The sequence below is a fragment of the Corvus kubaryi genome, unplaced genomic scaffold (genome assembly GCF_017639235.1).
Source record: "Corvus kubaryi isolate FWS band 111438036 unplaced genomic scaffold, C.kubaryi_AGA036_p1.0 split1-37296, whole genome shotgun sequence".
Taxonomy (NCBI): Eukaryota; Metazoa; Chordata; class Aves; order Passeriformes; family Corvidae; genus Corvus; species Corvus kubaryi.
In genome coordinates, this window is record NW_024582075.1 from 4,248,584 (window position 1) to 4,276,155 (window position 27,572).

General features: G+C 44.2%; 3 protein-coding genes across 11 annotated transcripts in view; 1 reads left to right on the forward strand and 2 right to left on the reverse strand.

Moving 5' to 3' along the window:
* The window catches only part of COMMD10 (COMM domain containing 10), a 109,094-nt gene extending 105,381 nt beyond the window's left edge, over positions 1-3,713 (reverse strand). For 3 of the 4 annotated variants that reach the window (XR_006013555.1, XM_042012802.1, XM_042012803.1), the window contains exons 1-3: positions 3,610-3,713; positions 3,382-3,472; positions 485-595 (exon numbers count right to left, since the gene is read on the reverse strand). Coding sequence is in view for 3 of the 4 variants with exons in the window: in XM_042012802.1 (XP_041868736.1) it covers positions 485-595; positions 3,382-3,472; positions 3,610-3,641 (234 nt within the window). In the remaining variant the exon portion in view is untranslated. The remainder of the gene's footprint in view (positions 1-484; positions 596-3,381; positions 3,473-3,609) is intronic. The other variant, XM_042012801.1, reaches the window with a different exon arrangement.
* Positions 3,714-16,674: 12,961 nt separating this feature from the next.
* On the reverse strand, positions 16,675-24,641 carry ARL14EPL (ADP ribosylation factor like GTPase 14 effector protein like). Of its 6 annotated transcripts, none has more exons than XM_042012752.1 (7): positions 23,507-24,510; positions 22,319-22,397; positions 20,032-20,522; positions 18,875-18,994; positions 17,664-17,783; positions 17,345-17,484; positions 16,675-16,981 (listed from the first exon to the last, which is right to left on the reverse strand). In XM_042012752.1, the coding sequence occupies exons 4-7, from the start codon at positions 18,983-18,985 to the stop codon at positions 16,759-16,761; spliced, it is 594 nt and encodes a 197-aa protein (XP_041868686.1). In that variant the 5' UTR covers positions 18,986-18,994; positions 20,032-20,522; positions 22,319-22,397; positions 23,507-24,510; the 3' UTR covers positions 16,675-16,758. The 6 variants fall into 6 exon arrangements, with proteins under 6 accessions (XP_041868686.1, XP_041868687.1, XP_041868684.1 ...); XM_042012753.1 differs by having other exon boundaries at positions 20,032-20,108; positions 20,203-20,522; positions 22,319-24,510; XM_042012750.1 differs by lacking the exons at positions 20,032-20,522; positions 23,507-24,510 and adding an exon at positions 24,565-24,641.
* LOC121657276 (caskin-2-like) lies at positions 24,457-26,638 on the forward strand. The gene is made up of 2 exons (XM_042012755.1): positions 24,457-24,742; positions 25,425-26,638. Exons 1-2 carry the CDS (start codon positions 24,457-24,459, stop codon positions 25,514-25,516), a joined length of 378 nt encoding a protein of 125 aa, XP_041868689.1. The 3' UTR covers positions 25,517-26,638.
* Positions 26,639-27,572: the final 934 nt, after the last annotated feature.

Below are 27,572 nucleotides of genomic sequence, written 5' to 3' on the forward strand. Positions count from 1 at the left end.
AGTCATCCACTCATCCAAATACTAGAGCTACATTAGGTGTGCCTGTTCACCTCACTACAGACTGCTTCTGTGCACGAAAATTTTCCGTAACTGACTCTTAAAGTAACTTAAGCTGTGCTCAGTAATGTTATCTAGTATTTTCCCCACAAGAACTTAAAAAATGCAGGGCTGGCTTGTTTACAATGAATAAGAGAGAACAGTATATCTCATAATTATCAACAGTTCCCGTGGAATCATGCAGACCTCGCTTCTACTATTAGCAGAAATTTACATTAGCAGAAAAACCACTCCAGAAAGGCACCTAGTCCCATCCAAATCAGAAAGGCATGAAACCAAAAGCAGTAAAATCATAATCCCAAAACATACATAATATACTACAGATATGTTTTCACTAATTCCTTTTTAACTTCAGTATCCTATTTTTTAAATCTACAGTTGGATAAAAAAATACATTTATCAATGTATCATGATGAAAACAAAATACCTGTTCCAAAATGAATGATATAGTTTCAAGAACCAGATGAAGATCTTGTTTTTCCAATGAAAAAGCTATTTGAAGTTTTTCTTCCTCCTCTTCACTGAAGGTACTTTCAGCCTGAAGCACAAAAATGGTTAGTCCTGACATTTCATTTAAGGACCAAGAGCATGCTTGTCAAAATAAAAACTTTCTCCCCATCTTTGTAAACACAGTGGCTATCCAGTTGTTTCTAAATAGAAATCACAAAGCAAAGCTCTTTTCCAACAGAAAACACAATTCCTCTCACTGAAAATCAAAATTAAAAGCCAACACAGTACCACAGGGTTACCTGACAGACATCAGAAAATGCTTTCTCTTTGTACCTCATAGACACTACAGAAATATTCTTCTTTCAATTATCAGATCATCTCCAACAACCTTTTATAAATAAAAGTAAGACAAGTACAAAGAGCATTATTTAAATCACACCCCAGAAAACAGAAGGCAAAACTGTAGTTAGTTATGTATGCTTCTTCCATTCTGGATACCCTTCTAAAAATCACCTATGCTGTTGCAAAGGAAATAAAGGCCTAATGTACATTTATTTTGAAAGTCAAATTTGAATCTATAGCCTACTGTGTCACTAAAGACAATTGAGAATGTGCTGTATTTTTAAAACACAGCAGTTGTACTTACTATACCACAGCAAATTAAATAGTAATTTAAAACACAGACACTTTTAAAACCTAATTACTAACAAATCTATAATACAGACATCAAAGCACCACATTTAGACCACTTAGTAATCCAAAACTGCAAAGCTTCACAAGCAAAACAATTTAGCTGTCCAAATAAAAAAATGATGCAATTACACAAAACTTTCAATGATCACAACGTTTGTAACAAGAGTATCAAAATGGAAACATTATTTGAAACATTAGCTGTTAAAAGGAAACACAGAGCTCCCAGTATCTGCCTTGTTAAGGCAATGAAGTTCATTTCCAAGTTTCCAGCAATTTAACTAGGTACTTATAGTTAGGTACTTTAGAAAGGTCAGCAAAACTATTCATGAGATTGAGTGGGCTGAATTAAAATAACCACTTCAGCTCATGTAAATGCTGGTTAAAACTGTGAAGAGCTACTAAAATGCTACAGAGTAGTAAAAAAGAACAAACCAAACAAACAAAAGGTTGCTGATGCATTTCAGTTACCAAAGAGTTAATATCCATGCGAAACCACTGAGAAAACTCTCTGCAATTAACAGGGCACCCAAGCTAGTGATGTTAATAGAAAAAAACCCCAAAAAACAGCAGTTGAATCAAATGAATCCTTACAGTCTCACATATATAATCTTGAATATATTTGCATTTTTTCCATGCTGCTCCAGTAGTACTGTACCATTCAGCCTGCATGTATATAAAATTCTGTGTTTCTTTTTATACTTTTTCTGAACACAAAACAAGGGAATAAACAAAATCTGAGACTGAAAGACAATGAAACTGACAAAATAATTTCTGGTGTAAGATTCATTTTACAGTTTCCCCTGCAATATTTAGTACAAAGTTTAGAGTTAGCCTGCATTTGACATTTTGGCACTGTGCAATGAAACTGACTTCTGATTTACTTTCTTAATTCTGCATTTATAAACATCTTCTGCAAAGATGACAGAAATTTTCACTGAAAGCTCTGGACTTAATTTTTATCCTCAGTTCCACAGGTGTCTTTAGTTGATGGACATGCACAAATGCAGAAAAATAAATAAAACACGCATTTAGTGTTTCCCTTGTATTGTAAAATGTGGAACATGTAAAATTTTCTTAAGAAAGGATGTTCTTTGATGTTTGTATACCGTCAAGCCTAATCAACAAGAAAGGTGAACAGAGAGAAGCCAACAAGCTCTAAGGGATGTGCAGGTTTTAGAAAGACAGATTACTTGTTGGAAGAATTGCCTTGTTAAGGTTTAGGGCTTGACATGTGTCAGTGACCTCAAACCTAGGGGGAGATTAACAAAACTTGGGAAGGAGGATGTACCACTGATAGTGAACACAAAGAATGCAGAATTTATGGGCCTCAAGGACATTTGGCAGAACTCCCAAGATAAGGAAGAAACTAAAGAAGCCAACTCAGCAACTGTGCTGAAATCAGCTCGGACTGGGTAAAAGGTAATTCCTGCAGGGCGATCCGTGGCCACTGATTCATGACCACCAAACCATGAAGCCCACTGACTCAAAAGGAGAGAGCGAGCACGCAGACTAATTAGCATGGGAACCAAGAGAATGATTAAGCAGTAGAAGATAGAACATTAATTAATAAGAACTATGCAACTTGTTGCCAATGAACACTGAAGCCTTTGTTTGCTAAAATGTGTAAATGGTAAAAAGTTTTTATGGTTAGAGTGCTTGACTTGGGGAATAGCACTGAACATCAGGCCTGCACAAACCTAAAATAAATAATCAATCTCTCGCTCGAGTGTGTAACCATCGGCTTTTTGCAAACCCAGTATAAAACTCGATTTTTGTGGACAACACTCGTGAAGGCAGAGGCGGAGCGTGTGCAAAAAGTCAAGCAACTCGCGCGTCCTCTGACACCGCTCTCGGAGGCGCCAGCACCTGGGGGCAGTGGGCTACAACAAGCATCTCTCGCTCTCATGCCATTCACCTTCTCTCGCCATTCGTTACCGGCTTTTATTTCATTCCCCCGAAAAAGTTCTGAATAATTAGTGAGGAATTAAATTAAAAACCAAAACCCTCTAAAGGAGGGGATGGTGGCGGGTGGTTTAGGCTCCCCAGCCGCACTGCCCAAGCTCCGGCCGGGCCCGGCCGCGCGCCCTCCCAGCACCGCCGAACCCCCGCTCCCGCCCCGCCCCAGTGTGACACGGCCCCGCCGGCTCCCCGGGCCCCGCCGGCTCCCCGCGCCCCGCCAACCTTCAGGTGCAGCTTCTGGAGAAGGCGGGAGAGGAGCCGCGGAAACCGGCCCGGGTCCACGGCGTTGAGCAGCGACACGGCCCTGCGGATGCTGGGAGGAAGGAGGGAGGGGGTCAGAGGGGCCTTGGCCCCGCTGCGCCCCGGCACCGTGGCGAGACCTGCTCCGCCCCGCCCGGCCCGGAGGGGCAGAGCGGCCCGGCGGGAGCGGCGCCGCCGAAGCGCCGGTACCTGTCGCTCTCCGGCACGACGGGCGCCGCCATGGCTGCGGCGCGGACCCGCCCCCGACGGCGGCCTGGCGGGGCCAACCTTTGCCGCACCACCCGCGGCGAGGGCAGCGCGAACCCACAGAATCAGGGAGTGAACCAGGGTGAGAAAGATGTCTGGGATCGTTGTGTTCTAGCCCATGATCCGGCACCACCATGTCAGTGAGACTAAAGCAGTGGAACGTGACGTCCAGTCTTTCCTTAACCACCCCCAGGGACCGTGACTCCACCACCTCCCTGGGTAGTCCATTCTAATGTTTAATCACAGTTTCTGTGTAGAAATTCTTCCTAAGGTCCTGCCTAAACCTCGCATGGCGCAGCTTGAGGCTGTGCCCTCTCGTCCCGTCGCTGGTAGCCTGGGAGAAGGTGCCGACCCTCACCGTGCGCGGAGGGCGCGGGGCCGCTTCCCGGGGGGCTGCACAGCGGCGGCGGCGGCCGGAGGGGCTGCGGCTGAACACCCGGCGGGACGGGCCCGAGCCGCCGCGGTGCCCACCAGCAGGCAGCGGGGACGAGTCCGCATCCTGGTGCCACATCCCTCAGTCCTCTCTGTGTGGAACTCCTCAGCCCCTCAGGCTCCATTTGTTCCCACGTGGGAGTGCACAGTCAGCCCCTGAAACAGCCATCATCACAGTTCTTGTTTGTAGGCCAGGAACATCGCTATGGCAACAGCAAATTGTTCTGGAGGCCGTGGAATCTACAGACACTGGCTGCATTCCCACCTTCCCCCAATAACCTGTGCCCAGGTAACACTCCCAAAGTCCCACCCCATCCCACGCCATTGAACTCCCCTACATATGGCTAAGAGCACACCGTGCCTTGTTTCAGGCCAAGTACAAGGTTGTCAAGCTACATAAACAGAACCACTAACTTTCAAGCATTGAATTGTGTGTTTCTACTCCATTTGAATGGATGTAATGTCTGTGAGACCTTTATTTTCCATTATATTTGGCTGTAATTTAAAAAATGGGATCAAAGACCATGGGATGAGCAAACAGAGGGACAGACAGCATAACTGTGTAAGCCTTGTTTTCCTAGGAAGCCAACTAAAAATATTAGAAGTCTTCAAAAGTCTTTTGAATGTGGGCGCAAAGGTTCATACGGTGTGTCATGAAGGTAATAAATGGTAATAATTATGGTAAGCTCAAGAGACAGGTGGGAAAACATTGGAAAATTTTGAGGGTACTGTGAAGAATGTTTTATAAATGCTGAAATCTTCACTCTATGAACTGAAGAGAATTTAGTCAATGCAGTCAACTTCAACATGGTCAGCGTTTCAGCCAGAACATCTGAAAAGACAATGTCTGTTTAAATAGACTTGGCCTTAAGAAGCAACTTTAGGAGAAAAAAAGAGAGTGACAAATATCACCATATTCCATCAGGCATTTGAAAGTAGAGAATTCTTGCCTGAGACTTTAAAAACATTTGTGCTATACTTCTGTCCTGGGCAACCCAAAATGTTATTGTATTCCATATCTATCTGTGCCCGAAATTGTTACTGACACTTTAAGGCCCAGCGCCACAGAAACAGAAACAGAAGTGTGGGGCAGGTGGGGGTGATACCAATCCCTTTAAAAAGTTGGAGCACCCAAGTCAAGTGCTCTTTTCCCTCGTGGCATTTGCTCAAGGCAGAGGCTATTTCTGGTGGGTTTTTCTGGGCTCACAACAGCAGCAACCCAAAAAGCTGCATTTTGTAATCAGAACCTGTTTCAGAGTGAATTTTGCAACACCTGTTGACCCTGTGAAGCTTGAGTTAGTCGAGGCCGGGTCACCGCATGTCCATGCTGAGAGACAGTTTCTTCCCTCCTGCTCCCTCCCAACACACCCATGGCTCAGGAATAGTAGCGTCAACGCCAGCAGAGTCCAGCAGGTGACAGGAGACAGAGAAACAACAGCACCAGCACCTGATGAACCAGAGGCTGACACCGTGGGGCCAGGGTCACAACCCGGTGATGCCCGTAATTCCCATCTGCCACGAGAACTGCTTTGTAAGCTCCTACTTCCCAGGAGGATTTTCTCACCATTTTCCCTTTGTCTTTCAAAGCACACTGCTGGCTATGGGGGCCACCATCCTGGGAGGGAGGGGGCACCACTCCACCATTTTAGGTTTCTCTTTTTTCCTGGAGGGCCAGTGAGATTTAGCAATTTTTTATCTCGTGGTTATTCACTGTTATTGTTTGCCTGTTGCTGTTTTGCATGTTAGTTAACTGTTATTTTTTCACTTATATCTGCTCATATTCATTTCTCTTTATGGTGGAAAGGGATTGGTTAAAACTATAAGGGGAGGTAACTCATTTCAGAGTGTCCACTTTTTAAATTGTCTTAAACCAAGACAAACTCTTGCCAGAAGTTGGACCCACAGTCACTGTTACGAATGGCCATTACATTTTTCAAGCTGTTGTTCTGGGATGAAATACAATTACATTCACCTATTTCATCTGGTTTTCTGTGCTCTTATAAAACATGAAAAAACAATATTCTTGCAGGAAATTTACCTGGCTAGAAAAGAAGAATGAGTGTTTTGCTCCACACTGGAAGAAGAAAAAAACCAAACAACATAATTTCTTGTCCTAGAAAATTTGCCCCAAGAGCAGAATTTATATTATAAAGTTTGTTCAGGCAAAATGAGCAAGGGTGGCTGGATGTCTAGACAATTGCTTACTTATTTCATAAAGTTCCAGCTGGTACAGGTATTGGATGTGCCACTCAGGTTTGCTCCCAATTCTCTGGTTTTACAACCTGGACCTTTTTTAAAGTGTTTTCTTTCACACTTTGCTGCATCAAAATGAACATTTAAAATGAATAATCAAGAGAATGAACATTAAGAACTCAACTAGGCATGATCCTGGCAACCTGCTCCAGCTAGACCTGCTTTTCACACAGGAGGTTTGACTTGCAAGCCCTGAGGCTTCCCTACCCTGTATGATTCTGTGTTCAGAGCCTCACTGAAGAACACAGCAAAGAGAGCACCTGATTGGAAACAATAAATAATGAAGCTAACCTGACAAGGTGCTGTCAAGTGCACCATTAAATAGTTTTTTGTCCTAATACCTTCTCTGTTACTAAAAAAGAATTCTAAAAAGTTGTGACTTCTCATACATCCATTCATCTATTATTAGGTTGTACCTGCACCTATGTCACGATGAGTGTTTTAAGATTGTTTAAAGAATCACTGGCAAAGCAATCAGTAAAAACACATTAATATAAAAGCTTTTATAGGTCCACTCTACTACTTACTGGATAGTCAAGGTACACTAAGGAAAAGCGAACAAAAATCCAATCAATCCAAACCAAAATAAACCCAAAATTTTGTGGGGAGGGGACAGGACATGGGTTGAGAGGAGAGAGGAGGGAGACAAAAGGATGGAAAAGGGAAGGGTAAAGGGGAATGCAGCCCAAAGGCCAACAACACTGAACTTAATAGCATTTAAATTTAACAGTACTTAAAATTAATAGTATTTAACTTAACTTATAACTTAAGTTAAACAATTTAAGCAGTTAAAAATCTAGGAGAGCAGTGTTTCTCCCACATTTGGTATAGCACATGTACACTTGTATGCACACAGGCATAAAGAGTCATTGCTCTCTAGCAGATTGGCCCCCAGCCTGTGCTGGTACTTGGGGTTGTTCCTCCCCAGGCGCAGCACCCTACACTTGCCCTTGTTGAACCTCATGAGGTTTCTCTCTGTCCAGCTCTCCAGCCTATCGAAGTCCCTTTGAATGTCAGCACAGCCTTCAGGTGTATCAGTTTTGTGTCAGCAAACTTGCTGTGGGTGCATTCTATCCCTTCATCCAGGTCATTGACAAACCTGCTGAGTAAGACTAGATCCAGTACTGGTGCCTGGGGAGTGCCACTGACTACAGGCCTCCACCTGGATTCTACTCTGCTGATCAAGATCCTCTCAGCTCTGCATTCAGGCAGTTCTTGATCCATCTCACTGTCTATTCATTTAACCCACATTTCCTGAGCTTACCTACAAGGATGTCATGGGAGACAGTGTCAAAAGCTTTGCTGAAGTTGAGGGAGACAACACCCACTGCTCTCCCTTCATCACCCATCCTGCCATGCCAACTCAAAAGAGCTGCTACAACTGTAATGCATTTGGTGCAAATACGTATTTAAGGATATTTGAATATTTATTCAGAAAGTCTGAAGTTGGTCTGCATTTCTTTAGTTCACCACTTTTGGTTTTCCCCCTAAGGTGAGTCAAATCTGTATTCTACCCTTGTATGGATGGATATAGACAAGGTTCAATTGCGCTTTTGTAGGAGGTATTTAAAAGGATAGTGAAAATTGTCTGGAAAATAATTTTAAAATGTATCTTTTTTCTGTTTTCTTTATTATTTTTGCTTTTTTAATGCTTTAATGATGCAGTGGGATTGAATGGCACTTCATCATATGCAGAAGTTTATTTTAAGCCAGGAGGAACAGTTTAGTGGTCTTGTAACTGAAATATCTGGAACTGAAATATCTAGACTTTCTGGAACCACAGATCTGACTTTTCCCAGGACTGACTGTTCTTCATTGTTTTTAAAGCACTGAAGGTAAACTGAATACTTCGTGGTTTAAGTTATCTAATGTTAAGTCCCCATTTGGATAGGAATCTCATAACAATTTTTATACAAAATGTGGGAGCTTACTTTGGAAAAAAAATCTCAATTTTCTACCTGTTGTTTTACAGTGCTATCTATGATCTGTTGTATTCCTAGTCTGTGTTTCAGAAGTGCTATGTTACACAATTTTTCACTGTGGAACTTTACATGAAGGATTTGCAAATACTGAGAAAGTGAAAAATCAGGATCATGTGTTCCCTTTAGTAGTAGGGAAATAGACAGGAGACTGGTGGTCCTGCTATAGCTGGCTACCTAGTCAGCCTTGTGCCCCAATACACCTTGGGTCTGCTGTATTGAAAATTCCCATCTCTTAACTCACCCAATAAAGCCTCAGATGTTCATGGTCTTTCACATACCTTCACATCTTAAAAGTCATAATATTTAATGGCTCTTGCCTTTGCCTCTTCTGAGCCACATGCTAATAATTTTTTTAATACTTCCTTTTAATTGGCCTTTGTTTTAGAAGCAGCTGTAAGTATCCAATACAATATGAAAGGACAGCTATTGGTTTTTTTTCCTCAGAGCTGTGACAACTTCAGATGTTGACAAGTAGACACAAATTGTTAAACAGAAAGTGTCTTTAGTAGACAGCTTTCTAGCTTGAAATCTAACTCTGTGCAATGAAGGCAAACAAGAAGATGCAGTGCATAGGTCTTATTTTATTTTCTGAGTTTTCAAGTTTGTAAATGGCAGGAGATGCACAGCAGTCTTTGGAATTAAGACAACTCCAGTAAGACAATGCCCAAGCACATAGGAGGCTAGAAGGGAAAGAAACATCTTTATGCAAAAATCATATGGGAACACACTATTCATTTCCCTGAGACTGGCTTATTTGTAGTAATAATATCTAATAAAGCAGAGGGTGAATATCTCCTTCCAGATAGGTAATTATGTAATGTGTTGCAGTGGGGATACTGCAACACGCATATACCAAACCAGGAGTCCCGTGGAAAGGAAATATATATGGACAGACAGATTCTTGGTAGCTGTTTCAGAGATGTTTATTTCTCCAGCCGCATGGCCGGAGCTCTGCCCAGGAACTGTTCCAGTCACGGGACCAAGGGTCCTTCTGCCCGCGCAGGGAACACAAACCAACCAATGGGAACGAGGCTGAGCAGGGACAGGGAAGCCCCGTGTCTGTGCCCTCAGGGCCCCTCTCCCAGGGCTACACGGCAGGGGAGGGACCCCAACACCTCACCCATTTTATTTTAATAAAAGGAGAATGAAAACAACTGGATAAACATAACAAGAACAGTTTCAAAACAAAACAAGCCACCCTCCTGAGTCTTTAAATGTCCAATCAGATTCTGTGGAACATCTTAGGGCTGACAGAAGGGAGACAGAACTCTCTGAGCATGCTTTGTGGGGAAACTGAGGCAGGAGAGGGTTTAACTTCTTCCCTCCCCCTTTTCATCCCCCACTCGGCATTGGAAAGGGATTTTTGGGGAAACAATTGGCAAAAGCATGGTTTTGTGAGGGAAACCATGGGTGAAAAAATGGATTGGGAATACACTGGGGGTAATAGGACATAGGGTAAAAGGGAAAGGTGGGATTAGGAAAGGGAGACTGTAGGGGGGGTTTACAAGGGAGATATTGTCTAACATGACTACAATTTTTAGCATGTATACTGCCTTTTACAGGAACATCATCAGGCCCAGTGACCTGCGATGCTTGTAACCCTTTTCTACCTCGTATAATTTTGAATTCCACTACCTCTCCATCTCCCAAGCTTGGGATGCATTTTTCAGGGTTATTCTTTTTAATAGCAGTTCTATGCACGAATATGTCTTGCTGGTTGTCACACCTTGTTATAAAACCATAATTTTGCTTAACATTATACCATTTTACTATCCATAAGATCTTAGTTACTATGATCTTTTCCTTTTTCCAAGTGGCTGCTGTTTTCTGTCTCGCTGCGTCTTTGCTCTCTCCTTCGGTCGCTCCTGTGTTGGAATTGTCGGGGCTGCTCGTGCCTGCGCGCTCTTCCCGGGGTCGCGTTCGGGGCTGCGCGGGCCGGGCCGGGCCGCGCCGCTCAGTTCTCCGTGCGTCGCCTCCTCTGGTCGCAGCTTCGCTGCCGCTGCCAGGCGCTGCACCCACATCTCGGCCGGGCCCCCGAGCGATGACTCCCCCGCGCCCTGCTCCAGCGCACGTTTCGGCTGGGCACGGCTCCGTTCCACCGCCACCGCCGCTGCCGCCAGCCGCCGCCCGCGCGCCGCCCCTCTCGGCCGGGCATTCACGGGGCTCACTCCACCACGCACTGTGCGGGGCCGGGCGGGCACCGCCGGGTCCTGCCGCTCCCGCCGCGCCTCGCTCCACCACTGACACTGCGGCTCGCGTGGCTCCGCCCGCACGCGGGAACTGCCTCGCTGCTGCTCGCAGAGCGCTCGGTGCACATGGCCTGGGCCGCACGGTCCCTGCGCCAGGCTTCCCTTCGCCAGGACACAGCTGACATTGCTCAACAGTCTCGGTAACTAAATAATATTCACGAAAATATTCTTCCATCGGCATATATTTTGACTCCACTATTAACTGTGTCCAAACGGTTTTCCAAAAGCTCTTCGTAAGAATTAAATCCCAAGAAACGTAGAAAAAGTTCTTAAACAACCATGCCAGGAAGTGTTTCAGTTCTTTCTGAGCTTGAATCAAGCTAAAATTTACAAATCGTTGTTCAAGAATCATTTTAAGTTTAAGATAAATGTCCATATGCGGCTCTGAGAGCCAAGAGTCTTCCCACGGTTCCTCCATAGTTTAGATATGGAATAGCAAAGCAAAACCAAGAAGAGGAATCCAGAGTTTCCAGGGTTTACTCACACAAATCAGTCGCTTAGGGATCGGGGATCGTTCTGCTTTCAATTCTCCACCATTATGTTGCAGTGGGGATCCTGCAACACGCATATACCAAACCAGGAGTCCCGTGGAAAGGAAATATATATGGACAGACAGATTCTTGCTAGATGTTTCAGAGATGTTTATTTCTCCAGCCGCATGGCCGGGGCTCTGCCCAGGAACTGTTCAATCACGGGACCAAGGGTCCTTCTGCCCGCGCAGGGAACACAAACCAACCCATGGGAACGAGGCTGAGCAGGGACAGGGAAACCCCGTGTCTGTGCCCTCAGGGCCCCTCTCCCAGGGCTACACAGCGGGGGAGGGACCTCAACAGTAATGTAATGTAATAACAGAAGGAAAATACAGTGGAAGACAGAATAATTTGAAATTAAATGAACTGAATCAATTTTTAGACAAGAGACTGAGAGGTGGTATCTTAGTTTGGGGTGTAGTTTAATATGAGTCTACACTCTTCCTTTCCTTAAGTCGCAATGGGATCACTGGTAGCCATGAGCAAAGCAGCCCCATGGACAAGGAAAAGACAGGAAAAGTAAACTCACAGTGTCACAAATCGTTTAAACTGCATAATCTGGGGAGGAGGGGAGGAATGGGGAGAGAGAGAAGAAGGACACACAGACCTTAAGGAATAGTTCATTGATCTGCTTTCCCTTATTTTACACTGGTTTCTAGAGCAAACTTATTCCATAGGGAAAATTATATTCTGTTTAGACTGATTTATAAGGTATAAGATGATCTGATGCCATCTGGAGCAAAACCTATTTCCAAGAGACTATGAAATGTTCTCTGTCATTTCTCTTAAGGGATTTAAAACTGTAAGATCATGCAGTGTGGTATTATGTAATTGCCTAAGAAAACTATCAGATATGGGCACTGCATTGTTATTTGTATCTAACACCAACTTTCACAATCCATATGAAAATATGTATAACATACTTTCTGCTTCCCCATGTACATCTGCCCTAATAGAATTATACTTGTGCACTGTGAACTGCTTGTTTGGAATTTAGGGAAAAGTTAGTAGGATCATTGCAATGGTATTTTCAAACCACAGCAGAACTGCCTCTGCCCTGTTATTCTTTTATCTTGGCACTCATCTTTCTTTATTTTTCAGGTTTTGTGCTCTATTTCCAAGGTGGCAATAAGTGTGTTTGTAATGGAGTTCCCTTAGACTTTGCATTTAGCTATGACTGTGACTGAGTCACAGTCCATTTTAAAAACCATGGCATAACACAAATGAATTCAACAATGAGATTTACACCGATCTGGGTTTAACCACATTATTCAGAAAATGTAACATGTAGCCTTACCACAGGAATCCATGTGATCAACTATTTAGGTTTTTGCCTTAAAGTGGAAAGAAATAGAAGCTAATTCAAACCTATTCATTTCAGATCTTGAGGTTGTGCCAAAGGAAGGCTGCTATCTTCCTGTCAATTTAATCAACTTTATCTTCTTAAAGAGCTGCTTGTTCCATCAAGTCCAGAATGAGTCTATGGCACATCTGGAACAAGAAACAATCCCTAACTCCTGATTCATCAGCAGGATTTTCCTACCTGAAGAAATATATCTCAGAGAGTATGTGGGCTATTTGGACTCCTGGCAAAAGTCAAAGGGTACTTGGGGACCAGTTTTTTAACCAGCACAGAAGATACTCCTATGATGGTTTTTTTTGGTAGTGGATGTTTTTATAGAATTGAAGAATTGTTTAGGTTGGAAAAGACATTTAATCACTGAGTCCAACCACTAAACCATGTCTTCAAGTGCCACATCCACATGCCTTTTGAGTGCTTTCAGGGATGGTGATTCTTCTACTTCCCTGGGCAGCCTATTCCAGTGATTGACTACCCTTTCAGTGAAGAAATTTTTCCTAATACCCAATCTAAAACTCCCCATGTACAAGTGGAGACCATTTCCTCTCATCCTATCACTTGTTATCCAGGAGAAGAGACCAACCCTCACCTGTCTACAACGTCCTTTCAGGTAGTTGTAGAGAGAGATAAGGTCTCCCCTGAGCCTCCTTTTCTCCAGGCTAAACACCCCCAGCTTCTTCAGCTTTTCCTAATAGAACTTGTGCTCCAGATCTTTCAACAACTCTTGTTGCCCTTCTCTGGACTTGCTCCAGAGTCTGGACATGCTCCAGAGTCAATGTCTGTCTTGTTGTGAGGAAGCCAAAACTGGACACAGCACTCAAGGTGTGGCCTCACCTTTGCCCAATGACAGGGGGACAATCTCTGCCCTGGTACTGGTGGTTACACTGTTGCTGATGCAGGCTAAGATGTCAATGGCCTTTTTGGCCACCTGGGCACACACTGGCTCACGTTCAGCTGCTGTTGACCAGCACCCTCAGGTCCTTTTCCTCTGTGCAGGTTTCCAGCCACTTTTCTCCAACTCCTGCATGAGGTTGTTGTGGCCCAAGGACCCAGCACCTCACCTTGTTGAATCTTATCCAGGTGGCCTTGGCCCATCAATCCAGCCTGTGCAGATACCTGTGCAGAGCCTTCCTACCCTCCAGCAGTTCAACACTCCCCCCCAGTTTAGTGTCATCTCTGAACTGACTGAGGGGGCACTCAAACCAGTTCTAAACAGGCGAAGCCCTGACACTAGGCCATGGGGAACACCACTGGAAACTGGCTTCCAGCTGGATGTAACTCCATTTACCACCACTCTCTCGGCCTGGCCATCCAGCCAGTTTTTAACCCAGGGCAGAGTGCCCCTGTCCAAACCATGAGCAGCCAGTTTCTCCAGGAGAATGTTGTGGGAAACAGTGTCAAAGGCTTTACTGAAGTCCAGGTAGACACATCCACAGTCTTTTCCTTATCCATTAGGCAGGGTCATCCTGTCATGAAGGAAGATCAAGTTAGTCAGGACCTGCCTTTCCTAAACCCAAACTGGCTGTGCCTGATCCCCTGGTTGCCCCATACATGCCAAATGAAGGCATGTGCTTCATGACCCTCTCTGGCACTGAGGCCAGACTGATGGGCCTATAGTTCCCTGCATCCTCCCTCCAACCCTTCCTATAGACCGGCATCACATTTGCTAACATCCTGTAATCTGGGACTTCACTAGTTATCCAGGACTGGTGGTAAATGATAGAAAGTGGCTTGGTGAGCTTTGCTGACAGCTCCCTCAGTAACTTTCAGTGGATCCCATCCAGCCCCATGGACTTGTGTGTGTCTAAGTGGTGTAACGGGTCAGAAGTCACAGCCCCTTTAATATGGAGGCTTCATTCTGATCCCCATCCCTGTCTTCCAGCTCATGCGGCTGGGTACTCAAAGAACAACCTGTCTTACTGTTAAAGACAGAGGCAAAGATGGCACTAAGTACCTCTGCCTTTTCTTCATCCTTTGTCATTATGCATTTCCCCACACCCATGAGATAAGGAGATCCTCCTTAGCCTTCCTGTTGTCATGATCACAGAAATCACAGAATATGCTGAGTTGGAAGGGACCCACAAGGCTCATGAAGTCTAACTCTTAATCCTGCACAGGACAAGACTTATACCATGTGCTTGAGAGAACATTGTCAAAACACTTCTCAATTTATTTATGAAAGTATTTGGTGTATTTATAAAAACATTTCAGCAGTAGCCAGATTAATTTCTGGGCTTTGTCCATTCTTTCTTTCCCTGCATAACCTCACGACATCCTTGTAGTCCTCCTAAGTTGCCTTCCCCTTCCTCTTTTTTACCCAGAATTCCAGCCAAAGCTCTCTGTTCTGCTAGGATTGCCTTCTTCCACATCAGCTTCTTTTCGCACATGAGGACAGCCTGCACTCTTAAGATTTCCTTTTTGAAAAACCTTGTCCAGCCTTCCTGGACTCCTTTGCAATTCAGGACTGCCTCCCAAGGGTTTCTTACAACCTAGGCAGACCTTCCTAAATTCAAGATGGCAGTTATGCTGATCCCTTCCTTTTTTCTCTGAGAATTGAAAACTCTATCATTTCATGATCCCAAGATGGCCTCAGACCATCACATCACCCTCTAGTTCTTTCCTGTTCACAAAGAACAGATCCAACAGGTGCCTCCCCTTGGTTCCCTTACCAGCTGTGTCAGAAAATGGTCTTACACACACTCCTGTAACTTCCTGGACTGTTTCCCCTCTCTGCTGTATTGTATTGACAGTAGACATCTGGAAAGTTGGAAGTCCCTCTAGAGAAGAAGGGCAAGTGATTGTGAGACTACTTACAAAATATTTCATCTGCCTCTTCATCCTGGCTGGTGGTATACAACAGACTCCCACAAGGCAGGATATCTGCTTTGTCCTTCGCTCTGATTCTTGCCCAGAAACACTCAACCCTATTGTCACAATCATTGAGCTTGAGACAACTGAAACACCACCCAACATACTGGGCTACCTCCCCACCTCTTTCCTTGCCCATCCCTTCTTAAGAGTTTGTAGCCATCCGTCGCAGCACTCCAGTTGTGGAAGTTTTCCCACCATGTCTCACTGATGGTGACTATGTCACAGCATTCCCACTGCACAATGGCTTCCAGCTCCTCCTGCTTGTTGCCCATGCTGCCTGCATGATACAAGCTTAAGGTGTCATTAGTTAAGAGGAACAAAAAATCTTTCCGAGGTAGCAAGTCAGAAGGAGATTTTGGTGTTAAGACATTCTTGGGATCTGTTCCCAAGTTTCTTCTTTTGGGAGATATCTCTGTCTTGGAGCAGTAGGTCTTTGTCACAGAGAATGCCCTCTTGTAAGGGAGAAAAGTCGTGCCATATTCAAAGTTGGGAGAGTCTCCTCAAAAACAAACAAGTACTAGGCCTGAAGAATGATTCCCCCACTAGCAGCATGCTCCTGGAAATCACCTGCAACCATCTGCAGCCTTCTTCAAGATGCAGAGGGACCCTCACTCCTCAAAAAGGGTCCATCATGAATGAGAACACCTACCTCATAAGAAGACTGGGTATAAGTTATTAAAATCTGTCGTGTCTTGCATGAAGAGGAAACTTCTGGAACTAAAGAGACTTTTCTGCCCAGAAGGAAAAATATCCAATCTGTTTAGCCATATAATTAATAACAGGTGGACACTTAATGTGCCAAATGCTGTAAGAAAATAGTGCTGACTGAACATGTTGGTTTCAGTCTTTCAGCCTGGGCAGTAAGAAAGAATTGCTGAGAGAGAGCTGTTTCCACTCTCCTTTGCTTAATATATAGAGGAACATGGTAAGTAGTGGCCTCATTTCAAAGAACAGTGTTATCTCAAATGCCTCTTGCCTCGCCTATATGAGGAATGAATACATCAGGATAAAAAGGCTCTTGGACAAGCCTACACAAAAGAAAGAGCTGTGTCACACATCTGAGTAAACTAACAAGCAGAGAAATCAGAAAAAAACCCTCATTACAAGTAATGGGGTTCAGCTTCCCAGGGTAAGAAAATTATCTTCCCATAACAGTTCAAACACCTTCAATTTTAGAAAGTCAAGATTTAGAAAGGATTGACTAGGTGCCTCAGCAAAGCTCACAAGGAAGAGGAAGAATGAAATGCATACTTTTACTTGATGGAGAATGGTAACGTTTGTTAGGCAGGCAATAAAGATGCACAAGCACCACTGCCAGCTGCTTCACTAAAGACAATTCATAAAATCAAGATTTATTTTAATAAAACATGAAGAAAAAAGAACAATGTTCAGGCACAAAAACTATCGGAACATAATCAGTCAGGGACAAAAAATGGTAGCACACTGATCACATCCCCTGCTTCAGTCTCAATTGTATCATAAACCCATTTTCTATTGCAGCGACATTCTGGTCCACATTTGTTTGAATTGCATTTGGGGCAAGGATAGAAGCAACCCAGGCAGTCCATTTCCAGGCAGTCACATAAATCTATGTCATTGTAAAGCAGCCTGCCATGTTTGTCGTACTTCTTTGTAAATCTGTGAAATAGAACAAAAATTATTCTCAGAGAATGCTTCAACGCATTCAGAGACTAAACCAAATACACGTGGAAAACATCTATGCAATGAATATTTAGTCTTTAACAAACTCACAGCAAAATTAAATACCAGCATTATATCCTATTTGCAATAGCCATTGGTACTAAAAAATGAATGCATACCAAACTATATCAAAATTCCCTTAAAGTCACACAGTAAAATCTTGTTTTCCCAACACAGCTTTCAAGTGTAACAAGAAATTGCTCTGCAAAATACAATGCTTTCAGTAATTTCATTTAGATTCAGTGAACAGCCTACTGGCCATTTTTTAAAGTAAAGTATGTAATAAATTGGAGGTCTTACTTGGACTCATAAAAAAAATTTTGTTTCATCTGTGACATGCATGCTTTCTTTTTCTGCTTTCTAGTTTCAGGATTGAAGTCAGCTACCTGAGGTCCTGGATTTTGAAAGGCTAAGCATTTTAATTGTTTCTCGAGTTTTTGCTATAAATAAACAACAGAAAGTTTGTAATTAGTACAATTGGAAAATATATTTATTAGCTGCCAAGTGTCCTCACTGGCTTTTGAATGACATTAAAATTAATATTCCTGGTAATTTTTAAGATTATATTGATTGTTTAAAATGTTTTCTTGTCTAACTATTAATCGAGTATTCCTTTTACCGACTGTGCATCCTGACCGGAGATGGAAAAATCATGACTCTGAATGCATGACTCTGGTACAGTGGCATGGAGTTCGCAAGTTGTCATGTGAGAGGCAGAATTATGTGTTTTGTTCTTCATCTAAAATGTAAAAACAAGTACTATGATTATAAGCATCTCAAATGGATTCACTCTTATTTTCACTGTTCCCTCAGATGCCTAGAAACTATCTTTGTCCAAACAATCTCAGGGCAATAAAAATACCTGAAGGAGCAACTAACGCAGTTACGAAGCATTTTCACAAGTGAGAAATATGAAAGAAAACCCCAACACACAGACAAAAACAAAGAAGCTCAACTGAGCAGTTTTCTGAGGAATAGGAGGAAGCATTTTCCTGCCAATTTTATGGAGAACATGTTTGCAATTAGCTAAAACTGCTGGATACTTTCAGAAGTTAAAACATCATCTCTGTATTACCATTCCACATAGCCCATGTATGTTGACAGCTATTTCTAAAGTCACTGCAAACAAACATAAGCATCATGTCAAACAATTTCCTTTTGGACAATGATTGTGGACTTTGACCATACACTTGTCATTCATTATGTAAAGGTACAAAAATACATACAAATTTATCTTTTCTCCTGTTATGTAAATGGAGCTGCCTTGCCATCTCTCAGCTTCCCTGAAGGGTGTCATTCCTTTCAGAGTCCACAGTGATTTTCCACAAACAACTGAGCACTTTCACTGTTTCTCATGGGGAAAGCAGTGACAGTTCAGCCCAATCTGCTGATACAGTGATTCAGAAATATCCATGCACTTGAGTACACTTTTTTACTAGGTGGTTGATGCTGTGCATCTTCAGCTGCATCCTCCTGAAAACCTACAGGGCAATCGCTCATGTAACTACATTAGTCAGACATTTCTGCTTTGGACTCTAGGGTAGATTTTCAGCATCATCATAATTCATGACCATAAATAATGCAATTTTAAGTTGCAAACAAATAATAAACTATGGCAATAGTCCTCCCTCTAAGACTACTCTCCTATTTCCCCACTTATTTAGAATTGCCCTTAGCCCTCTAAATCACTTCACTGCAAACTTGATCCATTTCACTGTTGTTGTTACTGATATTTCCTCCTGACTCCAGCTCTTTAATTTTGTAATGACTGAAGAAATTGAAGGCAATGGTAAGTATCTTGATAATAAAATAGTACTGGAGAAGTCATACCAATTTTCTGTGTCTTATTGAGCAGTCCTTAGCAGGAGACACATTTTTTTCTGCAGATGTTTCCTGGGAAGAATAGCTCTTCTCACAGTTTTCTTCCACGAGATCACTCATTTGACCACCCTTGTGAAATACGCACATATTTGTTAGACATACACAACAGTATAAAGACTTGTAATTTAAAGAAGGTGATATCCATTCAAGGCTTTTATGTGTTCTTAATCAACAGCAAATGCAAAACAAAACATGTGTCAGTAACAGGCTCGATTTTAAAACTATTAAAATAATATCATGAGCATATACAAAAGCTCTATCACCAAAGCCATTCTATAATTCGCTCAGCAAAGATCGGAAAACCGGCAGTGTTTAAATAACACAGAGCTCGGGAGGGCTGTTGCCACGTGTGGCTCCGAGGCCCGGAGCGGCGCTGAGCGCACGGCAGCGCGGGGCCGCAGTCCCCGCGCCGGCCCGCAGGTGGCACTGCTGCCCCAGCCGTGCGCGGCAGTCCGAGCTGCGCCCATCGCTGACATTCCCTGCGGATTCACTGTTCTTCCCGGGGATTTCAACCAACGGAGTAAACGTAAGCTGCTTGGCTTTTGAATCTCACTCCTTTGTGGAAGATTTTTTTTAATAAGTAGAATGTGTACCTTTTAGGTTTAACAGAAAAACGTGCATCACTCACTCTGCTACCAAAGTACCCCAGGGAGGCCTGTGGGTTCTGAGAGTCTTACCCTGCAAATGCCATCCATCTACCTCTCTGCCATCAACACAGTTTCAGGATGGATGTTAGCTACTTCTTACCAACCTTGTGCAGCTACTTAGTTAAAACATTTTATGCAATATATACAGTACCAGCACCTCAGACTTTAACCCCAAACACAACCAGAAATAATTTTAAATTTCTGGAGTTCCTCCAACCCTTCCCTGCATGCTGCCCAGTCTCTCCCATTACCTCTGAAAGGTAGCACAGTGATCTCTGTCACTTTACCCTGTACTTCAGGACTGTTGCCCCAGCCCTGTCCCAGAGAAGGACTTTGTTTCACCAGTGCTGAAGGACCAGCAGGAGTCCAAGCCTTAGGTTTGGACTCTCTTGCAGCCACTTCCTGCAGGGCAACAGTCACAGTGAGAACAGGAACAAGAAGGAATTGACTTTGGAGTACCTGGAGGGGATGTCTTTTTGAGAGGTGAAACAGGCTGAACGCTGTTTCTGAGGGGGTTTCCCATTCTCTTCAGTAACCTGAAGAATGATGGATGTGACACTGGTCACAATGGGATGCTTGACAGCAACTGCTTTAAATATCATGTTAGGATTTGAAAAGGAATTCTGTGACCAGGCAATTAGTATTTGCTGGATTGGGGAGCCTGCTTTCCTACTGGAAATTCGTTATGGGTCCATAAATGAATAAAGAATGAAGGGCAACACTCTAAAGAAGATGAGTATTGCTCTTCATTTGCAGTCAAGTTGGAGTCCTGGTAAGGATTTTCTTCCAACATCTCCTCTTGTGTCCAACCATACATCTAGCATTGTTAAAGCACTTTATGAGTATGCATGATCATCATCCATGCCTGTTTTATCACAGTATGCAGGGTTCAGGAGCAGAACAAGCATCAGCAGCTACCAGTGTAAGCATGCAGAGTTTCCATGTGTCATCTATAACCAAACACACAAAATCATTTTAAATACTAACAAAAAAGAACAAGCATCTTGTTCCACAGACGTGTTTAAAATGCTGTTGCACCTTAGCAAAAATATCCTATACAGAGAATGTAGCATATTTTTGTCTCCACATACATATACTTTAAGTATATAGTGTTGAATTTTAATCTTCAGGAGAGATACCAAAAAAATGAAGCAGAATGTGACTAGGAAAGTGAGCAAATTTCAGAAACAGGTGAGACTCACAGGACTGATTATCCTCCACAGTGTGTTCTGAGTGGAGACAGGGAAATGAGGGAGACACAGACATCCACAATGAAGCCTGCAAAACCTAATTATCCAAGGGAAAGTATTCTTGGTCCTGAAACAGAGTTTTTTCTTCTACTATTTTTAGTTTGACTCTAGTGATAATCCAGGGGCAATGCACTGAACATTGGGCTCTTCTGTAAAAATTTCAACTCTGAGGACAACCACCAATTGCATTCTTCCTCCACCAAAACCTGTGGTCTCCCATGCTTTTTGAATACAGCAAGTACTTTTCTGGAGCTGATTATCCACAGATTAACATCCCATTGTGGCTACAGTGCATGGCTGAGAACTGACAATTTCAGCACAGAGCCTTGAAACAGCTGACCAGGCTAAAAGCAAAGTAAGGGAGGAAGAAAATTAGAGGCTGTGTTTTAATAATAAGAGTCTTATCCATGACACAGATGTTTCTGCTCAAAGAACAGTTTCAGAAGTTGTTGGGATTTGGAAGGAATTACATTTGTTTATGATTCTCATAAAAGAAATATTTTTCTATATCTGGTTTTTCAAGAATTTCATATTTCTGCTTATGATCCCTGCAGATTGCACGACTAAATGTTTCAGCTGGTGTAAAATGTGGTGACCAGCATTCCAGATAGTTCAGGCTGTTTGATCTCAGCAGCCTAAAGCTAGTGTCTCTGCAGGGCTTGCCAGAGTGAATGCACATTGTTTCCAAGTTGCATTTGTTTGCGCCATTGGAGACCTTCTGGCTGAGATATATGAGGATGTTCATCACTTTCACCAGGACAAGATAAGATGCTGTCCCTATGGCTTTAATCCCTTATGTCCACATGGATTAGACAGACCCACTGCAACAGTCCCACCTTTCTCACAGCCTAGTTCTGCAGAAATGTCTGTGGGCTCAGGAACCAGCAGTCAAATTTGTGGCACATTCAAGTACAGATCTCAGAATTTCTATAGGACATCTGATGCCAGCCATATTAAGAATGGGAATAAATTAATCTTTCTCAGATCAACTATGGACTGAACTGTAGAGCTGTGGAAAGACCACTTGGCATCTACTCTGTGCCTCTTCTCACAGCCACAAGTGTGCATGTATGTTCAGAGAACAGCCTTGAAGCCAGGTAGGAAACACAGACCAGATGAAGAAATAGATCTTATCTCTTGTAACTCATCTGGTTTACCAGAACACTGAAAACATAGTGACAGCGCAATGGCCCATTCTTTAACAGGGGTCTGGAGGAGCAAATGCATCCCTCTCAAAATAACACAAATCCTCATGAGTTCTCCCTCCCAAACCCAGACACCTTCTGCTGTATCTGAAAGTGAGGGATCCTGTGGCTGAAGTTAAACAGTTAATTATAAAATCATGTGCATCTTCTGGTTCTCATACAACAGTCAAAAGAGAACTGCCAGGTACTTACTTACCTTCTGAAAACCTGTGGTTCTGAAGGATGTATGTTCAGTTCAGAGCAGATGGCAAGAGAGGAAGGAGGTTCTCCATAATTTTAAATCGTACTTACCAAAGAGAGGAGGGGAATGACACAGCCTAGATTTACTGCTGCACACAATTCCTCTTGTATGATACCAGCCCCAAAGTGACTGAAACAGAAGACAAATAATCAAAATAGTGCTCCCCAGAGAAGCAGGCTGAAGACAGTGCCAGGTAACTGTCTTAAAGGACCTCACACTTTCTGTCTCATTAATTATGCCTTTTAAATAGTACTTAGCACAAAAAGTGGGACTAGAGAAATTGTATAAACTGGGATGAGAGTTCTCATTTCTCATTTGTATCTATGAACAACAGAGCAAATGTATTTCTTAGAGCTTTTTTTTTCTTAAAGGTAAGTAAACAAAAATATCCTGTAATAGACCACTGCATTTTTTTAGAAGCGAGATATTTTTAGGGCATGGATGTAGTAAAGAAACACTTTACCATTTTAGACAAAGTGTTTTCAATTCTATTCACCGTTTCCAAAAGTCAAAGTAAATACGCTCCCCAGTTACTGACGTGAAATGCAACCTCATGTTTCATCTTGCTGCCTCTCAGGTTTATTTGTTGCACTTGTGCAGACAACGCAGTCTTCTCCTGATACCTCCAGATGCCAATTTTCAGCTTGCTGTAATCACTAATGGCTTTCATTATTCTTCTCTAGAACACAGCTAAATCCTAATAAGCATCTGAAACTGTCAAGTCTTATAAATTCTCCTTTTGTGGCTTAGACAAATAGTCCAACATGTCTTTTTATCTTAAATCAGCTGTATCCACCCATTCTCTGAGGTATTTTATAACCCAGACTGAGGGCAAGTAGATTTTTTATTCACCATATTTTTCTTTACCTCCAAACATTTTTAAAACCAAAAGATGATACATAGCATTCAAGCAGCAGACCTTAGCTAGGTGATGTAAATGCTGCTACGCGTACCTTCATTTTGCTTCACAGTGTGTTTGCTGGAGTTCTTGTTGTGAAAAATAAACCAGAAATCCCTCAAGGGGGAAAAAAAAATTCACAATCTCCCGGGTACTTACACAACAGCAAGCCAAAACCAAAAAACCTACAACCTGTTTTATTCTCATAACTTTTTCTGAGGTTCTTCTTTCTCCATTAACTACTTGATGGAGAAAACAGAAATTAATTCTATCAATATAAAAATTGTAATTAAACCATCTTATGCTTAATACCTCTTTCCATTTTGCTAATTATACTTACGTATCTGAACTTTTTCTGAATTGCTTGTGAATGAGTTATCATGGCATACGTGATAACATGTAGCCTACAATCTGCTCAGAAAAGCTTCTGCTGGGTGGGTGTTGAACTACAAGGATGTAAACATATGAGGATTAAAATCTTAGGTGACATTTAGAGAGATTGATTTCAGAGGCGAAACTCCTAAGGCTTCCTATAGGAAGAAGTTTTCCCCACCATGAGCACGGGACTGTAAATACACCTGGGGAGATACAATACAAATGTCCCTGGCTGGGGGGAGGGAGGTGCTAGGGAGCAAATGTGTTAAAGTTCTCTTAAGCTTCCTGCAAACCAAGCTGATCACTCCTCCAACAGCCTAACGCACCCTGCCCACAGTGTGCTCAGTAGCACCTACAGGGAGAAAAATGGGATAGCTGAAGAGGAAAAAAACCACATTTTCCAGTGTAAACAATTCATCTGTGGTATTCTTGTCCTATTGAGAAGGAGTTCTTTGAATCTCTATGATTTGTTAAAATTTTGACACAATGCTATTCCTCCCACTTTATAATTAATTTCCCTTCCTCTTCCTCCTCCTCCTCCCTTCACCCTGGTTTTGCCAAGCCACCAGATTTATCAAGTCTTTCTGCCTCTTCATTTTCCCCTCCTGCACGTTCAAATCGGCAACATTTACTAGGAAGGAAGGGATGGGGTGGGGTGGGAGGGACGGAACGGAACACACCGGGGGGAAAGCACATGAAAGTCCGGCAGATTATTTTTGTGGCTGAGATGGCCAGAAGAGAACGCGTAAGGCTTGTGTGAGGCAACAGAGGAGAACAAGCTCCCCTTGGCCAGAGAAGGCTGTAAATCCTCCTTGCCGAGCGGCCCGGCCCTGCAGCTCCGGACAGACCCCTCAGGGCTGCTACAGGCAAACCGACCCACGCTGTGCGACCGACCCAAAGCAGAGGTGCCACCGTATGGCCTCCGTGCCCTCAGAGCTTCCTCGGCCTCGGGGGCACATCCCCATCTGCCGCCGGGAGCTCCCCTCCTGCCCCCTGCTCCCTCCCTGCTGCGCCCACACTCGCCTGCCTCGCGCTCCTCCCGGGCCGCCCCGATCGCTCGCACCTTGCGAGAGCCGCCCTAGCGCCCCCGCCTGCCGGCCCGAGCCCCGCGGCGCCCGGGGAAGCCCGCCAAGGAAAGGCCCCGGCGAGCAGAGGAGCGAGGGGAAAGCGCAACGGGAGGAACAGCGGTGCGAGCGCCGAGGTGAGTGACGCCTGGAGAAACGCCTGGAGAGCACCACGGCCGGGCAGGTGGGGGATGATCGCCACAGGAACTGCGGTCTGTGGGAGGGGCCCTGCGCTGGAGCAGAGAAACAGTGAGGAGGAAGGGGTGTCAGAAAGGAGTGGTTCGGGACTGACCTCCACCTGCTTTCCTCCTTCCCGCTGGGCTGCTCTAGGAGGGGAGGTGAAAGAGTTGGGAGTGAAGACGAGCCTGGGAAAAAGAAAGGGTGGGGGGATGGTGATGCTTTAATTTTTGGTTTTGTTTCTCACTGTCAAAGGCTATTTTAATGGACTACAAATATTAGACAGCTATTTTAATAGCAACAAATCAAATTATTTTCCCCAAGTCAAGTTCATTTTGTCCTGGTTCCAGCTAGAAGAAGGTTAATTTTTGCAGTAATGAGGAGGGGGCATGTCCAGGACACTGATGTTATGGGTGTTACTCTGCACCGCCAGGGACAGGGGAAAGGAGTCTTTTCCGAAGAGGTCTTTCCCAGGGTTGGTGGAAGGATGGGTCAGGTATTATTTCTGTGTGAATCTGTCTTGTACTGTCAGTTGCTAGTATCGTGCCCGTTACTGTTGTTTTCTTATCTCATTGCTGTTTGCAGTCAATTGTTCTTATCGAAACTTGTAATCTTTGCGTTTTGTGCCTCCTCTCCTATCAGTCTGCAAGGAGAGGAGGAAGGAGGGAATGAGCAGGCAGCATGTGGTTTGGAGTCTCAGTGGGAGCACTAAATTGGGGAGTGCTGTTCCTTAACTACAACATGCCCCCGATGATAGCTGGTAAGCGATCTCTGCTCTTTTATCACAACACATGCGCTTTTTCACCTCATGTTCTTCCTGCATTGTCACTAGCTGGGTGCTGTGGCTTTGCGGTGCCGGAGCACAAGGTGCTGCAACCTTCCTAAAAGCATCTCCAAAGCGAAGCCGCTTGGCAGGAGCAGCACACGCTCACACACGCGTGCACACGCACGGATAGCTCCGGCAAATGGGTCAACGGCAAAGAGGCAGGAAGAGTCTCCGTACAGAGTTCCATGGGAGGAGTTTATTGCAGTCACATCATGAAGGGTTCCAGGGACAAAGACGCAAAACGATGAAGGGTCCAAGTACCGGAGCGGAGGGAACATCAGAGACCAATGATCTGAGGGCATGGGGGCGGTACAAAGGCAAGGACTAGGGAATGGGAGCCAGTGCAGAAGCTCTGGGGGAGTGGTGAGGGGCAAGGGCCAATGGGGGAACAGGGAGTGGAGAACCTTCTAGGGCAGGGACAAACTAGGTAACAAAGGGTGAGGAGGGCAAGGGCCAAACAAGGAAGCGGAACTGGGATACCTTAACATAACAGAACAAAGCATCCTGGGAGAAGCCTCTTCTGTTCACCCTAACCTGGGGAGGAATCTCTGATCTTAGGGACTGTCCTACCAGGGGTCTCTCTTTGTTCCATGTAACATAGGGTCACTGGCCACCACACTGCATCAGGACGAGTATCCCACAGCCAGCCAAGGTCAGCCTCCCCCTCTGCCTACTCAGGTCCTTGTCTCATCCCATCACAAAGAATGACAGATAGTGACCCCTCCTGAAGACCACAGCCCACTGTCACTCTGGCGCAGGGAAGGTTTTGACCTCTTAAAGAACCATCACCAAACGCAGCAGCAACAGTGGTTTTATTGAAGTAAGATATTGTGAAAGCAAAACTTACCAAATGGTTGCTTACTGATAGGTTCATTCTGCTATTTACTGCACAGAGGATACAATAGTGATTCACAGTTAGCAATGCACAGTCTTAAATGTGCTGTGATACAAGGTCATGCACGATGTTGGTCACTTACCAGTGCAGTTGGTAAAGGGTGTTTCAACCTTGAGAAGCAATCCTCAGAGGTGTCCTAGCTCCAGTGGAGGTCACCCCCATGCTACTAGCTCCCTAGCAGGGAGAGAGCTCAGAGAAGGCTCACTTAGGCTGTCATATTTATGGGATAAAGCAGCTGGCTCACAGTCAAATTACAAGTGACGGAAAAGGTAAAGGTGAGATTCCTTGTACCCACAACCCCCTTTGTTCCTTGACAAGTGAGTCTACTGTTCTTGTGTTAATCATATATTTCCAGTTCCAGTTTACAAGTTTATGGCATTAATGGTCACCATGTCACCCTTTTCCTGCGTGGGCTACCAGAGAACAAACTGGAACTAGAGAAGTTTTAGCCTGGTCTAGGCCTATGCTGCCTTTGGACTCTGGACCCAAGTACCGTTAGTTTGGCCAAGGGGTTGAGTCCATACATCACACCTGGCTCTGGAAGAGCCCCTGCAGCTTTGAGTCAGGGGATGCAGAGGTGACAGCTCTTTTTAATTTGTGAGTCACTGCACAGCAGGAACATGGCAAGGCCACATCTCAGTTCATTTTTTGGCTTTTTAGCCCACATCCCTTTTCCCTACCCGATGGTCACCTTTCTGGGACTTGCACCAACCCTGAAAGAAGCAGCAGGCTGCTCCACCCACCTCATCAATGTGCCATCAGTGCAGCCAGATGGCGTGGGGCTTGTGCCTTGGCCACCCAGGCCCCTCAAGCTGCCTTCTCCTCACTTGTCTGGGAGGCTTCTTGGGGTGCCAGGATGGAAAGGGGGCACACCCAGTGGGGCAGTAGGACAACTGTGCCAGGAGATACAGAGGAGAAGCTGGCTGGTGCTCTTGAACCTTGATTTAAACAGCTCCAAAGTCTCCTTCTCCACTGGGCTTGGCATGCATCCTTGCCAGCTCATGAGTCTGATGGCCTGTCACACATGCATACAATATGGGCAGAACAAGTGTAACTTTTTGACTTCCAT

Bases quoted from the DNA above. Each gene is read 5' to 3' on its own strand.
- ARL14EPL (XM_042012749.1), bottom strand. From the start codon at position 19,012: ATGTGCGTATTTCACAAGGGTGGTCAAATGAGTGATCTCGTGGAAGAA. The intron at 17,784-18,874 runs GTATGACTTCTC...TTTACATTTTAG, and splicing joins CAATAAGACACAGAAAATTG to ATGAAGAACAAAACACATAA. The intron at 17,485-17,663 runs GTAAAAGGAATA...GTTTATTTATAG, and splicing joins CCGGTCAGGATGCACAGTCG to CAAAAACTCGAGAAACAATT.
- LOC121657276 (XM_042012755.1), top strand. From the start codon at position 24,457: ATGGCCTCCGTGCCCTCAGAGCTTCCTCGGCCTCGGGGGCACATCCCC. The intron at 24,743-25,424 runs GTGAGTGACGCC...CTCTCCTATCAG, and splicing joins ACAGCGGTGCGAGCGCCGAG to TCTGCAAGGAGAGGAGGAAG.